Source organism: Aptenodytes patagonicus, chromosome 1 (genome assembly GCF_965638725.1).
Source record: "Aptenodytes patagonicus chromosome 1, bAptPat1.pri.cur, whole genome shotgun sequence".
Taxonomy (NCBI): Eukaryota; Metazoa; Chordata; class Aves; order Sphenisciformes; family Spheniscidae; genus Aptenodytes; species Aptenodytes patagonicus.
In genome coordinates this window covers 87,019,078-87,034,944 of record NC_134949.1, presented here as the reverse complement: position 1 = coordinate 87,034,944, position 15,867 = coordinate 87,019,078, and the positions used below count along the sequence as shown (strand labels likewise).

General features: G+C 41.8%; 1 protein-coding gene across 5 annotated transcripts in view; it reads right to left on the bottom strand.

Moving 5' to 3' along the window:
* LOC143164159 (ephrin type-B receptor 5) overlaps nt 1-15,867 on the bottom strand; it is a 113,540-nt gene that overhangs the window by 24,095 nt on the left and 73,578 nt on the right. For 4 of the 5 annotated variants that reach the window (XM_076346384.1, XM_076346402.1, XM_076346393.1 and 1 more), the window contains 10 exons: nt 15,183-15,345; nt 14,208-14,322; nt 11,361-11,416; nt 11,126-11,245; nt 10,471-10,718; nt 9,320-9,535; nt 7,588-7,737; nt 7,245-7,438; nt 5,835-5,990; nt 4,050-4,775 (listed from right to left, as the gene is read on the bottom strand). In XM_076346384.1, coding sequence (XP_076202499.1) covers nt 4,667-4,775; nt 5,835-5,990; nt 7,245-7,438; nt 7,588-7,737; nt 9,320-9,535; nt 10,471-10,718; nt 11,126-11,245; nt 11,361-11,416; nt 14,208-14,322; nt 15,183-15,345 — 1,527 coding nt within the window. In that variant the 3' untranslated portion in view covers nt 4,050-4,666. Of the gene's footprint in view, nt 1-4,049; nt 4,776-5,834; nt 5,991-7,244; nt 7,439-7,587; nt 7,738-9,319; nt 9,536-10,470; nt 10,719-11,125; nt 11,246-11,360; nt 11,417-14,207; nt 14,323-15,182; nt 15,346-15,867 lie in introns of those variants that run through there. The other variant, XM_076346413.1, reaches the window with a different exon arrangement.

Genomic DNA, 15,867 nt, shown 5'->3' with positions numbered 1-15,867 from the left:
AATGATTTCTCATTAGCTCAGTGCAGCCCTTTCAGTAACACAAAAGTGGAACAGCTTCATATACAGAGCATGATGACCTTGAATGCCACAACAAAATGTAAATTCTGAGGGACGTGCCATTTTTTCCATATAGATTTGAAAAGTGAAGGATTAGACTAGCTTTTTCGTAGGACATGAGGTTTGCTTTTCCATGCTGTCTTTTGATGATATCCAGAGATTCAAATTTACATGGGATCTACAATTCTTAGGATGCTCAATATTCATGAATAGTTGCTAGCATGGAATACATGTGAACAGCTCATTGCATTGCCCCCTCTAGCATCAGCTGGTTTCAAGGAAGAGAAAGAATTGGTTTTGTCCTGAACCCAAATCTACTGCTTAGCTGCACCTGTATGTGTAAGAGCTGTGTAGCTGACTGATGAGAAAGTGTGCCAAAGGCAGGATGGATTCAAGCTGGTTACCTTCACTTAGACTAGCCCCCAGGTAGATTCGTTGGCTGGAATCCCCGACCAAAGAAGATCCAGTGGTGAGGACAGCTCTACTTTCGTTTGCTTATTAACTTTCGTTTCCTTATTAAAGTTAAGTTCCTTGGTGTTGCTCATCATTTCCCACCACACCCAGAGGTTTCATTCAGCTTAATAACATGTGAATTGCCTGGGACTAAGGAAGCTACAGCAGCTTCCTTCTTTCTAGATAGTCCTAGGTGTTCAATATATTCGTACTAAACAGACAGATTCTTTCATCTCTCCTTCAGTGGCACTAAGCAGCTTGTGCTCCCTCAACTAGCCCTAATACAGTGCTGTCAAAGTATGCACTGAGATTACATCCTTGAATTTTAAAAAACAAACTAAACAAAAAATAGGGACTGCAAGCCATATCATCTGCACATGCACTGAGGATACTTGTGTGCCAAACATAGAAATCACTGTGTAAGTCATAGTGTCATTGAACCTTTCCTCAACATCATTTCAGGCATGGGTGCAAAAATCTTAGCTTACGTGCTTGTCTTTGAATACTCTGCGTGATTAGGGCCTGCTTTTGACATAAACATGCCATGGCTTAGTGAGGCAAGGGGTGTCCAGACATGTAGCTCCTGGCTGAGAATTCCACTTGGCTGCTGAAGCAGCATAGGTGTGAACTTGCTTGCCTGACGTGCTCTTTGGCAGCACAATACATTAATTGACATACTGGTGCAGACCCCATTGTCTGTCTGGGAGACTGTCCAGCAACGGACACCAAAAAGGCAGGTACAAGGAACCTCATCAGGAATAATTACAAAACAGCTTGCCTTAAGGTGAAGTTTCTTCCTGTTTCCAGATAGTGAAATGTTGCGTGTTCAAGCAGAAAAGCTATTAGTCTTTGCAATATATTCTTTCCAACTATAGGTATGACTCTTCTGAGTTTTCATACGAATGCCTAATGCCCTCATGAAGGTCTACACATTGATACCTGTGCATTTAATTTTCTCAGTCTTCTTATGCACTGCGTATTATAGATATCATATAGAGTAAATGTGGGCAATAACTTGTTAATCTCCCATTGCTTCTCTGGCAAAGAATATGGCTCTGTAAGACATTTTTGCACTGTTTCTCACTCTTCTGGTGAAGGACACATATCAGGTGCCTAGGTGAACCCCACTCCTTTCCCTCCTGATTCTCATCCCTACCTGTTGAGGGTGCTCATATACTGCAGGACATCCCAGATGACATCTGTGGAAACAATGTAGAATTTCTGCTTTCACATAAGATTGAAAAAAGTGAGATCAGTGTATTTCCAATGCTTTTGCCAGGACTGCCTTTCCTCCATGCTTGCAGAGTTGAGGACCGGCACGACAACAAATAACACAAGATGCATTGTGACAGCTTTGCATCCCCGATTATAGATGAAGTACTCTGAAAATAGGGAACACCCTGGGAATAAAGAGAATGGGGAGACTTCTTACAGAAGAGGGTTTTTTTTGCACTCCATCTGTGACCCCCAGCCTGTCCCTGTGCAGTTCTAGCCACAGCCAGGATATCTTGACACTTGACCCCTTGGAACTATCATAGGGACATTTCAACCTTGCCTTAGAACAGGAGGAAGAAGAGACCTATGATGTCCAATCACTACTCGCCTGCCTTGGTATAGCGAGTAAATCCCTTTCCTCTGACTGTGAAAACAACTGCCATAGACTTCATATGCAAAAGTAAATGTCCTACTGCCTGAACTCCCACCGAGCAATTAATTTCACTGCAGCTCCCCATAAGGGGCTATTAGACCTCATTGTCATTGGTATGAGATTCAGACAAGGCTCCCATTTTGTTTCCCATCACATTAAGAGAGAGAATGTATTTTCTGCATATAATTTTTCACTACGCTGAAAAGAGGCCATAAGAATTGAACTAGATCACTAATTTCTCCGCTAATCTTGACCACCCAAGGCACGGAAAACATAGCCTGCTATGTCTCCCCAAATGGCCCACAGAATTTCTAGAATACACTCATGTATGAATATGCATACATGCATTGTTGTCCTCTGGTGAATACATATAGAAGGTGCTAGAGACCACAGATTCCCCTCAACATCTTGTGCTCAATATGCTTTCTGAAGAGGACACCACTTGTTCAGTCTCAGATGCTGTAGGTGGAGCTGACAGTCAGCATACATGTAACTGGATCTGTGAGTATTTCAGGTTTGTAGAAACCCCTTAAAAAGCAACAGACTCAAATTTTCTAGGGTAGGACTCCCTCTAGTCTGATGTGGTTTTTATTTAATCTTCACACCCTCTTTGTACTGCTGTGAATGTTTTAGTCTTGTTTCGTTGTATTTTTTTTGTACTGACTTTTTTGTATCTTGAAAGAATGCACTGCTATTCTCTCTCTTCAACTAAAAAAAAATTAACAATAAAGTTGCTCTAATGGTGTAATAGAGTCTGAACTGTGTTGGCTATTCTAGTGCAACTATTCTGGAGCACCTCCTATTATATTATGGGACTCTTCAATAACTATTAAACGTGCCTTCTCAGTCTTCAGTTGCTGGGTTGACTGGGGGAATCCTTAAATCTGTACAGGAGTAGTATCTGCAGAAGTCATGCTATTCTAACCTTGACAGCTGGAGAAATACAATTAGTTCATGACTAGTTCAGAGTGAGCCAACAGATGGGCACAGATCACAACAGCTAGGGTTATTTCCTCTCTAGACACAAGGAAGGTATCTTTTTACGTAATGTCTTCACTGGGGTCTTGCTTAACAAGGCCATTTCCATTTCCCTTCCTATGTGGTGGTGAGGTGGACAACTGTATAGTTTATGAGTTTTTCTCTCAAGCTCAGCTTCATGTTTTCATACTCCTGCATAGGGATAGATATAGAGATACAGTCCTGAAGCTCTGCTCCCCCTCAAAGAAGATCTTTCCTTAAGCAGGTACTAGTCTGTCTGAAGGGAGACATAAACTCTGTCATTCTGGTCACCCTCATGCACCTCTACCAGACTACATAGTTGATCCCAAGGACATTGTTATTCCCTTTTAAGGACTGAAGTGACTTGTGGGACTGGTACCCTTCCCTGATCACTCTTAACAAGAACTTGTGAAAGAGTTTCACCTCCCTTGTTCCAATTGTCGATTTGGAGTTGACTACTGCAGGTCTGCATTTTCTTCAGAAACAATATTCAACCAGCTGTGCCCATTGATGTAGCTGGTTAGGGTGAGAAAAAGAACAAGTATTTTTCAACAGCAAAGGGCTTCAGAATTTTTTGTCATGCTCTTCAATGTCTATAAGGGGGTCAGAAGAGAACACCACCCAAATTCTGGGTGCTCAGGATTTCAGAATATCAGAATATTATGCCTTTCCTCTCAAGAATGGGCTTGTGAGGACCAGAATCTATTTGTTTCCCTCTCCACTTGCAGATCCAGCAGGATGGATTCTAGGAATCCTTATTGTTCCATTCTCTTGCAGTCCCATAAATAGAGTTGCGTAGCACCAAGGACTTGCTGTTCCTTGAGTCAGCACAAAGGATTAAGTTTCTCTCCTGCATCATGGAGCAGACCCAAGAACTGCACATGAAACAGCATAGAATTTTGAGCCCTTTACTCTCAACCTCTTTACCAGGTGACATGTCTTATTGCTTACCACATATTGTGCACTAACTGGAACTTGAGTTCCGGACCAAGCTGGCAATACCAAGTGATAGCCTGATGCTCATCTCCATCTGAGTAATACTCTCTCACACCACGATGGCATTCTTTTGGAAAAAAATGGTAATTTTTTTGTTGTCTTTATTATGTCTTTGTAGCTTTGCTGGGCTCCCAGCCACAGATAAAGCCTGCCAATGGCTTTGTAAAATTGTCTGATACCTTTTGTTGGCAGAGAAAAAGCAACAGGTGCTTGTGATCTGTCCAAGCTATTATTCCATCTCTTCCCCATGTTATTATAACCTTCCCTCCCCCAACCCATTCCCAATGTATGATGTCAGCCACATTTAAATGCCACCAGTTATTTAGCTCTGCTTTCAAATCATGGCAAGGCTTTGTTTTTGTTCATGGAACAGGACATGTAGTGTGCACTCTCTGGGTGCATTAAGTCTTCAAGTACCATACTGACATCTCTTTTTCTTACAGTGAAAATCCCTCTGAATTCCCCAGAACCTTTCCAGAGTTTGAGACTAGTGGAATAAGGATGGTGTAAACATCACACTTCAACTGGTTCAAGCTGATTCAAATGGACTCGCATGAGCTGGATGCTGTTTAGAATCTTTTTCTGGTGACCAACGAGGGTGATGCCAATACGCTGGATATCTCTGCAAGAGAATAGAGGATGTGGAAGGTGTTAAAATGGGCTTCTTGTTCTGAACAGTCCCAGTCCATTTCCCTGTAGATCCAAATCAATGTGTATGGCTGTATGTGTATGTGTATCTTTGTCTGAGAAACAGTTGACAAGGCTCTGCTTTTGCTTGGCAAATTTGTGTAGGTGGAGGGGGTGTCGGCAGAACTTGGTAGGTTATGATACAAAAAGAAGCAGTGGAAGTGGGTCATGAAAATGATCAGAGGGCTGAAACACCTCTCCTATGAAGCAAGGCTGACAGAGTTGGGGTTGTTCAGCCTGGAGAAGAGAAGGCTTCAGGGAGATCTTATTGTGGCCTTTCAATATATAAAAGGGGCTTACAAGAAAGATGGAGAGAGACTTTTTACCAGGGCCTGTAGTGACAGGACAAGGGACAACGGTTTTAAACTGAAAGAGAATAGGTTTAGATTGGATATAAGGAAGGGAGGTGAGACACTGGAGCAGGTTGCCCAGAGAAGTTGTGGATGCCCCATCCCTGGAAGCATTCAAAGTCAGGTTGGATGGGGCTTTGAGCAACCTGATCTACTGAAAGATGTCCCTGCTCATGGCAGGGGGGTTGGACTACATGACCTTTAAAGGTCCCTTCCAACCCAAACCATTCTGTGATTCTAAGAATGGTCCTTCTCCTGGCTCCTGTCTTCTACATAACACTTCAACCCAGTATATGGTATGGCTGGTTCTACATATCTCCTTAAAAGTGGTTATACCTGTGGCAGCTGTCATGAACATTCTGATGTAACAGTCTCTCTGCAACACTGACAATATGTTGTGTAGTGTACAAGGGATCAGTACTAGTGCTTATAGAAACAGATTACAAATGTACAGTGGTATGGAGGGTGTCCAGAGGCCCTAATAAGATGTAAGAAACAGTAGCTACTTTGCTCTGGCTTCCCTCTCCTTTTTCATGTGTATGTATTCTCCATATAGCCCTTACTAAATATTTCTCAGACTGCTTTCACTTTCTCCATGGAAAAATCAGTGTCTGGTATCTTCTGCTCTCTGCTGCTCTACTTACTCCAGAGTCATGCGTGATATGACATCAAATGTAATCAGACCAGCCTGGTCAAAATTCTCCTTGTAACAGCCCATCTTGATAGCATCCAACCACTCATGGGCATTGCTGAGTGAAGGGAAATCTGGAGGACAGTTGCTCAGGAGAGGCTGAGATGGTCTGCAAAAGAGGCAGTTTCTAAAAACCCAAGTTATCAACATCAGCTTATCACACTAGTAAGGTCAGAGTTATGAAACGGAAAGAATGCAACCTCTGAAGAGCACAGAATGGAGCACAACAATGATACTTGTTCTTCATGCCCTGATTCCTAAAGTCCCACCTTGATGCCTGTTTCTAGACTACCTGTGTTCCCTTTTCTGCCCGAAAACAATCCACCCAACCCAAGAAATTGATCCTTCCTTCCTTCCCATTTCATACTCTCTCAGGCACATTTTCTTCTTGTTGCCCCAGATATTTCCACACTTTCTGGGTCTAGACCTATTAGCTGGGCAAAGAGTTGCAGTGAGGAGGTTTCTGAGGCACAGAGATGAGACCTTATAACCTTTTACCTTTGTGACTAGCTCTCCCTCTCCTAGATGCACTCCTTGGATCAAAGTAACCTATGAGAGAATGAGTGCGTTTCAGCTCCAACACCCATCAGATAAAAGCATAGCAGCAAAAGGCCAAAGAAATGACTGTTTACACACGGCATTTGCTCTTTTCCCTGTCATGTGAATCTGTCCCAAAGCTATAACTGTCTTTATGTGCTGTTTTTTAGTAAACTGGGCATGACTAGGCACTTTTCCCCTCCCCCAGCTGTGGAGTACATTGCAGTGAGACAAGGTTTATAACCACAGGGAAAAACCTTCCAGGCCAGCAGGATGTAATTCCGTCATCAGCCCAACAGCCATCTAATCCTGGCGCCATTTACCCCCCACAGAGACTTCTCCTTTGCTGACCTCCCGCCTCCGGTTCCATCAGGCTGCAAAATGCAGTTGGGAAAATATGGGATGCAAGCTGCAGTTCTGATTAGTTTTAGTTACAGATTTCCTTCCCTCCATAAGCTAAGGTCTCTTCCTTCATCACCTCTTGTGTGACAGTACTGTGTGATCACAGAATATCTTGTGTAGCTGCACCCAGATGTGTCCCTCCCTTCATTCCCTAAGATCCCTCACTCATGTTCATCCTCAGTGCACCTCATCAAGAGATTCATCCCTCCTCACATTCAGCATTCACAATTCCTCATCACCCATTAAGTGAATCAGGATATACAGTTCTTCTAACCCTCTCCCCCAATTATTTTTTTCCTTCCTATTTGGTCCCAGTCTTACATGAGAGGGTTGGAAAAAATACCACAGCCTGATTTACTGCTTTCTTTTCCTCATGATGCCTACCCAGAGACAAGCCCTATCATGCACTAAATCCTCATCTCACCTGCTGCTCCCAGTGCCAGTGGCTTTGAGGGCAGATGGCTTGCGGATCATTTTATCTAGGGCACTGACTATTTGCTCAAATTTGGGTCTCTGGACTCGCTCCTTCTGCCAGCAGTCAAGCATCAGCAGGTGCAAAACAGTTGGGCAATCCGGGGGTGGTGGCAGGCGATAGTCCTGGTCAATGGCATTAATTACCTGCAGGAAAAGAAGAATAAAGCTTTATCACAGCTGGGAAAATAAAAGACAAACAAGCTTCAATCACTTGGTGGTGTATGACTTTCTTTTACTTGAATTGATACAAGACAGAAAGGCAGATGTACATTGTCACCACTTCTAAAACTTACATCCTGATTGGACATGTCCCAGTAAGGCCTCTCACCGTAGGACATGACCTCCCACATGACAATGCCATAGCTCCAGACATCACTGGAGGAGGTGAACTTGCGATACTGGACAGCTTCAGGGGCAGTCCAACGGATGGGGATTTTGCAGCCCTAGAAATCAGAGAGCAACCAGAATGTTAGTGAGATAAGGACTATTTGTGAAAATGACATCACTGATCAGATGCCAGTAGCACAACACAACTCTGAGCATGGAGTGCCAGTCCAGTTGATGCTGTCTTGTAGACATTGTTGGTTTAAATTCAAACTATGTTGAAGGTTTTCACCTTGTTCTATTGACAAATACAGATGAAAAAACAGAATCATGCCCCCTTGCTGCTACAAATCCCCATGATGATTTGAACTTTTATATGTCTTTGTCCTGGTTTCGGCTGGGATAGAGTTAATTTTCTTCCTAGTAGCTGGTACAGTGCTGTGTTTTGGATTTAGGATGAGAATAATGTTGATAACACACCGATGTTTTAGTATCGCTTACACTAAATCAAGGACTTTTCAGCTTCCCATGCTCTACCGACTGAGCAGGCTGGAGGTGCACAAGAAGCTGGGAGGGGGCACAGCCAGGACAGCTGACCCAAACTGGCCAAAGGGATATTCCATAGCATGTGACATCATGCTCAGTATACAAACTGGAGGAAAGCTGGCCGGGGGGGCCGCTGCTCAGGGACCGGCTCGGCATCGGTCGGTGAGTGGTGAGCAATTGCACTGTGTATCAATTGCTTTGTATATTCTATTATTATTATATTTAAATTATTAAACTTTTTATCTCAACCCATGAGTTTTCTCACTTTTACTCTTCCGATTCTCTCCCCCATCCCACCGGAGGGGGGGGAGTGAGTGAGCGGCTGTGTGGTGCTCAGTTGCTGGCTGGGGTTAAACCACAACAGTCTTCTTTACAGCATTTGAGAGGTGCCAGATAGTCAAATCCTCCTGAAAGTCACAACCACTTGGAAATATACAGCCATTTAAACAATCCCAGCCTGCAACACCAAGGACAGATACACTGAGTGGCTAGCATTAATTTCTTCCTCTTTCCATCCTGACCTCTCTGACTGCAGGTATGACCTGCCAGAAAAAATATCATTCAGGTGCTGGTTCTTCAAAACACATACATCTAAAACTTGTTTAACTTTCCAGTGACTGAATTATTCTTCATCGTCTGCATACCAAATGGAAGTTTCAACCTGCCTATTACATTCCCACCCCTTTTGTGATATGTATAACAGGTGTCAGACCTTCATAGGCACTAAGTTCATTTGATGGTTGGTTGTAAGTCCATAAATATACTTATGCCAGTTATCTTTTCTGCAGGAAAAACCCAAATCTTTCCTCAAAGTGTGGTAGTACAGGATTTCAATCACCCCTTCAGTCCTTTACACTTCCTGTAAGAAGCTAATGAAAGAGGAAAGATAACACCTACATCAGGTTATGAGGTTTGTCCTATTCACCATCATTCCACAAAGAACGGCACTGAGACTCCATTTCACATGGTGGAGTGGATCAGATATTCAGTTATTTTTGGTTTTTTTCTGGTTTGGAACAGATAGCCCACAAGATAGAAGACTCTACCCCACTGGTCTCTCTGGTCTCAAGATGGGGTACACCAAATCAAGGAGGAACACAGAAAAAAATTATAGATGGCAGCACTACAGTAACTCACTCCATAGTGGTAACTCACCAGAGCTCCAGTATAGGTGGGATTTGAAGCATCATCCTCCAGAAAACGGGACAAACCAAAGTCTGACACCTTGCACACAAGGTTACTGTTGACTAAGATGTTACGTGCTGCCAGGTCACGATGCACATAGTTCATGTCTGAAAGGTAGCGCATGCCAGCTGCAATCCCCCGTAGCATTCCCACCAGCTGTAACACACTGAACTGTCCCTCCTTCTGCTGCAAGTGAGGAGGCAAACATAGGCTTTTATGACCACAGAACATGAAGCCAACAGGGAAGACTAACAAAAAGCAAGGTAACAACGTTGATTTATGAAGTTAGAGAACATCTTAACTTCAGCCAAAACCTGAAGGTTCAGGGACAGCAAATAAGAAAGGAGGGTGGGCTTAAGGCAATGAATCTCAAATGAAGTCAGACACTGGTGATCTTTTTCTGAAGACAAATCTCATCTTATGGCCATATCCTCCTTTAGCATCCTATGCCTAGTCTCATTAACTATTAAGATGGCTAAATGAATGGGAGCAGATAAATCTGCTCTTACTGTTTTAAGATCTTTACAATGGGTTCTATGCAATTCTACACAATGGTTTCATGTGCTCTCCATAATGTACCTGCCAAAGCATTTGTGGTTGTATTAGCATCTGAATCAGTAAAAAAAAGAAGTGAAGCATCTATACTACAAAAATGTCTGTATTTATGTTTCATTACTAGAAAAAACACTGGAAACCCTGAGTCCAAAAATAACTACAAGTTTCATTACTTCATTACAATGTTGAAACTTAAAAACTTTCAGTGGAATAAAGTCTGAAAAACATTATTAGAAAGGCAAACTTTGGAGCATGCACATAAGGAACTAGAAGGCTGTGTACAAAGATAAACAATTTAATACTGTTTACCATTAATTATTTGAGCTGGAGAGGTCTAAAATACGGAAGAAATTTTATATGATGAGTGAGCTTTTGGAATATTTTCACCATGTTGGCTCGAAACCACTTACTCTGGTAATTTGCTATTATTTCTATTGCACCTGAAGAGGGCAACTGAGGACTTATAGACAGGGGTGAAGAGGAAGGACAGGCAAAATTATCAGATCTGAGACTGGCACACAGCAAGATGAAGAGGTAACGGTTGTGGGAGACTCTGGTTGTGGTACCCTGAGGAAGGAATCCAGTGATCCATTCTCCATGAACTCTGTGACAATCATGACTGGTCGGCTCTTGGTGACCACACCCTCCAGATGGATGACATTGGGATGCTCAAATTGCCCCATGATGCTGGCCTCGCTCAGGAACTCCCGCCGCTGTTCATCTGTGTAACCTGACTTCAGGGTCTTAATAGCTACTGTGTATTCACGCTTCCCTGGGTGTTTTAGGCGCCCAAAGCACACCTCTCCAAACTCTCCTGTCAGGGAGGGAAGAAACACACCTCAAGTAAGGAAACACAGCAAATTTTTAGTCAGGTGCACTAAAACATTCTACTATGGAAGACTCCAGGTGCTGCTTGGAAATAGGGTTACTAGGACTGTTTGGATTAAGGTAAAGTTCTTGATGAAGGCTCTGAATTCAGTCAGGCTGGAAACTACATCTTCAGGTTTCAAATGAAGAGCTCTGAGTCTTCAAAGGGTGTTTTAAACTTGGTTTGGAGCCAGCATCTAAGGATAAGTAGATTAAGATGAATTTTGGTAAAAATGAAGGTTAGCTATCCTGAGACACTTGATGTACCATGGTTGGGTCCATTTCAGGCCAGTAGTGTGTCAGGTCTCAAGGTGAACAAGAAGGCACTTCAAAATCTGCAGATTCTGACACTACCTGATCCAATGACCTCCTCAATCTTGATGAAGGACACATCAATTTCCTTGGCAAATTCTCGAATAGCTTCATTGGGATCTTCATAGGTTGAAGGATCAATATAATACTTCACTCCAAGTCCTGCAGTGGAGGAGACAGCCCAAAACATCACCAGAATCAAATCCTGAGAGACATGGGTGTTAATGAGTCCTGAAAAGAGACAGGTCGTTGCCATCTGTTGTTCAAGAACACTTACCTCGTGCACTGATATACTGCTGCAAGCGGTCTGTATATGGAGTCTCTCGCCTTTTACTGCAGGATATAAAGGAAAGGAAAGTCAAAACACACACAAGAGCCTCTCATAGGGTGTTGGGGCAGGCTTCTCAATGCAAGACTCAGAGAAGCCTTGAATTTAGAGACAGAAGATGGGTGTTAAGATCCTGCCCATCCCTTGGTAACCAGTGCATGCTTGTTTTCTATGTGGCAGTTTTTACACCAGTTTGCATCCCCACTTTAGATATGACAAAAGATAGGGCCTCCAGCACTATCCTGAAAAAAAAGAATGACAGTTTAACATTACTGTCTTGGAAGTTTTCTTGCTATTCAGGCTAAATTTGCATTTTAATTTCATTTAATTACTACTAATTATTCTTTTCAATACTAATCTAAGCCATCTCCTGTGATGCCTTTTAAGTTCTTCAAAGACATTCTAAGATCCATTTACTCTAATGCTTTATTTGTATAAATTTCCCCCAAAGATTAATTCTTCTTTATTTTTCCTCCTGGTCTCTTAAAAGCATTTACTTTGACTATTCTTTTCATAAGTACAGTACCCAAAACAAACCACACAGAGCCAGATGGACAGAAATCTGTTCCATGATGTGATTTTTGCATGTGCAGATCAAAACAGGTATGGTCTTTATTATTGTAATATTTATTGCATAATGCATTTATGCATCTAATTTCCAGTAAGCATACGTCCTTCTCAACACAGGCGTTTCTCAGATTTCATTCTCTCCTTAAATGTATGTTATTCAAGCAATTTTTTCCCACATGATCTAGTTGTTATTCTTAGTTTGCTCTAAATATATTTTCCATTTTCAAGTCACTTCCTTTATTCCCAACAGTGTTCTTTTTTTTTTTTTTCAAAAATGTACAATTCATGCTAGTTTACAATCTTTTCTAAAACATACTAATTAGACCAGATTGTAAATCAAACCCTATGGTATCCTGTACTATCCCTGCTGTATGCATGGATTTGTGTCAACTCATGCTTTGCTGTTTCAGCACAAGACCTTCTAGCTGCTGATTCAATTAGCATCTGAAGAGAGTATCATGGAACATTATGTTACTTTTCTTTACTAACAGAACTAAATCTGTCATTCTTACAGGAAACTTTGTGTATTACTCTTACTTGTCAGGCTAATCTCTTTAAATTCTGCTAAGATTGCAAAAACACAGATCTTTCTACCTTCAAAATCTGTTCTTTGTGTTGTGGAAAGAAATTGGCTTTACTGGGGGCCTGTACCTAATAGCTCTACCTCTGCTATTGCATCTGAAAGTCAGGTCTACATTCATGTTTTTTATAGGTTATCTGACATACTAGTGGTTTTCCATCACAAAAAACCCCAACTAACTAAAATAGGTAAGTGTTTCACATTGTATATTGCCTGGACCATGCGTACCAACAATTTACAAAAACAAGTTAAAATTATAGCATTTGACTCTACGTATATTCAACCTTTTAAAGAACTCCTCATTTCATGTGGTGTTCCTCATTTCCTACATCTTCAAACTTAATTTTCTAAGGACAAATTTAAAATAGAAATTGGGTATCTCCACTCTTTCTGAACCACTGTCTATTAATTGCACATGATCCTTCAAGTATAAATGAATCCATTTTTTATATTTCCTTTCATGTAGATACATTTACAGAAACCCATTAATGTCTTTCCCCAACACAGTTTTGGTAATAGTAATTTATTCTGGGTTTTGGGGTTTTTTTTAGAAAAATATACGCTTTATTGAGTTGTGCACATAGTATCACATTTCCAGCTGTAACAAGAAATTATATTTTTAACAGTTCAAAGCTACAAAGGAGGCAACAATGCAAATATAACAATATTTGATAATTCTTTTCTTACCAGAAAGAAAAATATTAAAAGAGAATATACACAGAAGGAGAAAACAAATGTAGAAAAGGGAAGAGAACAAAAAAGAAATAACTAAAACTAGATGTCACTTTCTAAAGTTAAGTAGTTTATACATTTTTTTAGATCAGCAGAAAAAGCTAAAATGTCCCTCTTGTGCAGAGGCAGAGTAGAGCAAAGATACAGAAATCCATTACTGACAGTCTAGGAGATTAAGTCCAAACCTCAGTAAATTCAAGGAGCAGGTAATGACTGTTTCTTTTCTTCAAATAACAAACCCCCCGTTGTTTACTTTTGTACCTCTACACAGCTCTGCTAGCGACCCTTACTTTTCTCTCTTTCTTTTTAAAATTACTGTCCTTCTTTTCTGCCCTAACAGATTATCTCTACATTGATTTATATGCCCTTTTTTCTTCCCAAAATGGGAAGTGGTATTTGCTTTCTTTAACCTATATTTTATGAGTCAGTGTTCCATGGAACCATTGGGGTTGTATTTGGGTTTTATTCTTCAGCAAATGAGAATTGTCTCTTGGTCCTTGGTTAAAGGGTATTTAGCACCTTCTAAATCGGTGGATCTAAATACTTATTCCACCAGTCCTTCTTCATTACATTGTTTAATTCTCCACTTGCTTACCTAAAATGCAATTTAGTCACTTCTTTACAGTGATGCATTTAAGTACCTTTTGAGCACCAACTTTAAAATGCTTCCCTTGTGTTCTTATTGCTAACTAGCCAAATATCAGCTAAGTATTTGAGTGGTTTACCAAAAGAGAGGCTCCTCAGATAGGAGCAACGGGGCAAGATCTTTCCTTAATTAGAAAATGGCATCTCAAGGACATCTGGATAAATGTAGATCAGGCTGTTTCCCTTGGGATGGGGTTATGTAGCGGGGGTAAGAAAGTTCCACTGTCTGCAGTGCAGGCACTGGCACACGAGCAGGTCAAAGAATTCACCTCTTGAAGATGATGGCAAGGATGGCAATGGCAGCAATTACCAAGAAGGCTAGACCACCGAGCGCTGAGCCCACAATAAGCGGCAGTCGGTCCTGCACCATCTCCGAGCGCTCCCCTGGCAAAGGAAGACACATGCATACACACACACAAATGCAGAGGACAGGAACTGTTAGAGTTTCCCTTCTACTCAACTAGGTCTCACCCATAATTCCATCCCTACCAGCCCTTTGCTTCCCAGACTAGTCCTGAGAGTTCAACAAATGCTTGACTTGGTTATCCCTTTACCCCTTCAGCCACTGTGCTTCTCCAGTGCCTTCCTTCCTACTTCTGAAAAGCCAGTGCTCCCTCTGAATCCACTTTTCCTTCCCCTGGTCCATCGACACCTGACTAGCCACGTAAGTATAGGCTAGTTCTACACCTGGGCTTTGATGCCATTGTCCCCTATTAATTTAGCTTTTAGATGACATACATGAGTACCTTTGATCCAGACCAAAGAGTACCACAAGGTAATATGTTACTCTCTGCATGAATGGATGGTGATACTGCTGGAAGGCAAGCTCCTATGTATATGTCCTGTGTCCCACCTGTCTTTAAGACTTTCACAGAGCATTCAGTCATAAGATGTCCTGTGACAGCTGGACACCAAACTACAGCAGTGTATAGTGCTAAGTACTGTAACACCCTCCTAAAGAGAGTTCTACTGACACAGTCTGCTCCTGCTGGTCAGAGGCAACAAGGAGTAGGACGGGGGAATACGGCAATAGTGAAGGCTAAGGGAGTGTAAACAATACGCTCTGACAGCATGAAGCTTCTTTGAGTGAACAAATCTGCATATGCAAATTATGATATACAGAAATACAAGTTGAGTAGGAGTGTCTGATAGCAGTCCTCCAGAGGATAAGCTAATACACTCAGGGACACACACAAGTGAAAGATGGTCATGTGCAGATCTGAGTAAAAAATGGTAGCACTTACCTCCCATTAAAGTCTGGAAATACATCTTTCCACTGTATGGGCCATAGCCCACTGCTGTTCTAGCTCGTACTTGGAAGGCATAGATCTTGCCTGGGCTCAGATTTGATATGGTGGCCATGTTGGTTTCGCTAGTTAAGGTGAATGAATTATCCTCATCTTCTGCCTGTGAATATCAGTGACCAAAAAAGAATGTGACTTCTGCCCATACCGCTGGCTGTCCTCATCAAGGAATGCTAGTTCCATGTCAGCCCAATATTCTTTCAATCCATTACAGAGCCTCCCAACCACAACCGCTATTCCAGATCTGACTTCCTTGCACACTACTCATTGCTCCTCACTGCTGCTTTTCATTCCCTTAGGCCTGGGCTTCCCACAACGCTCTGCCAAAGACCCTCAGTCCTGACCTAAACAAAAGTGAGAGACAAAACTACCTTGTCCTGTGGTTCCTTGCTAAGCATATCCATAAAAAAAACCCTAGCCTGTCCTGAAATTTTGCTTTCTACAAGCTCCAAACTCATGTATTCTCCTAGGAGAATCCAGAGCAAGAACACCTGTAATGCTGTATCCAGGAAGCTGCTAGACATGTTATTAGAAATAGCAGGCCCCTTTACTGCTAGAAAAACAGTAGCCCTGCACAATCCTGCAAAACTATTTATGTGAAAGATCAAGAATATGGAATGGGAGC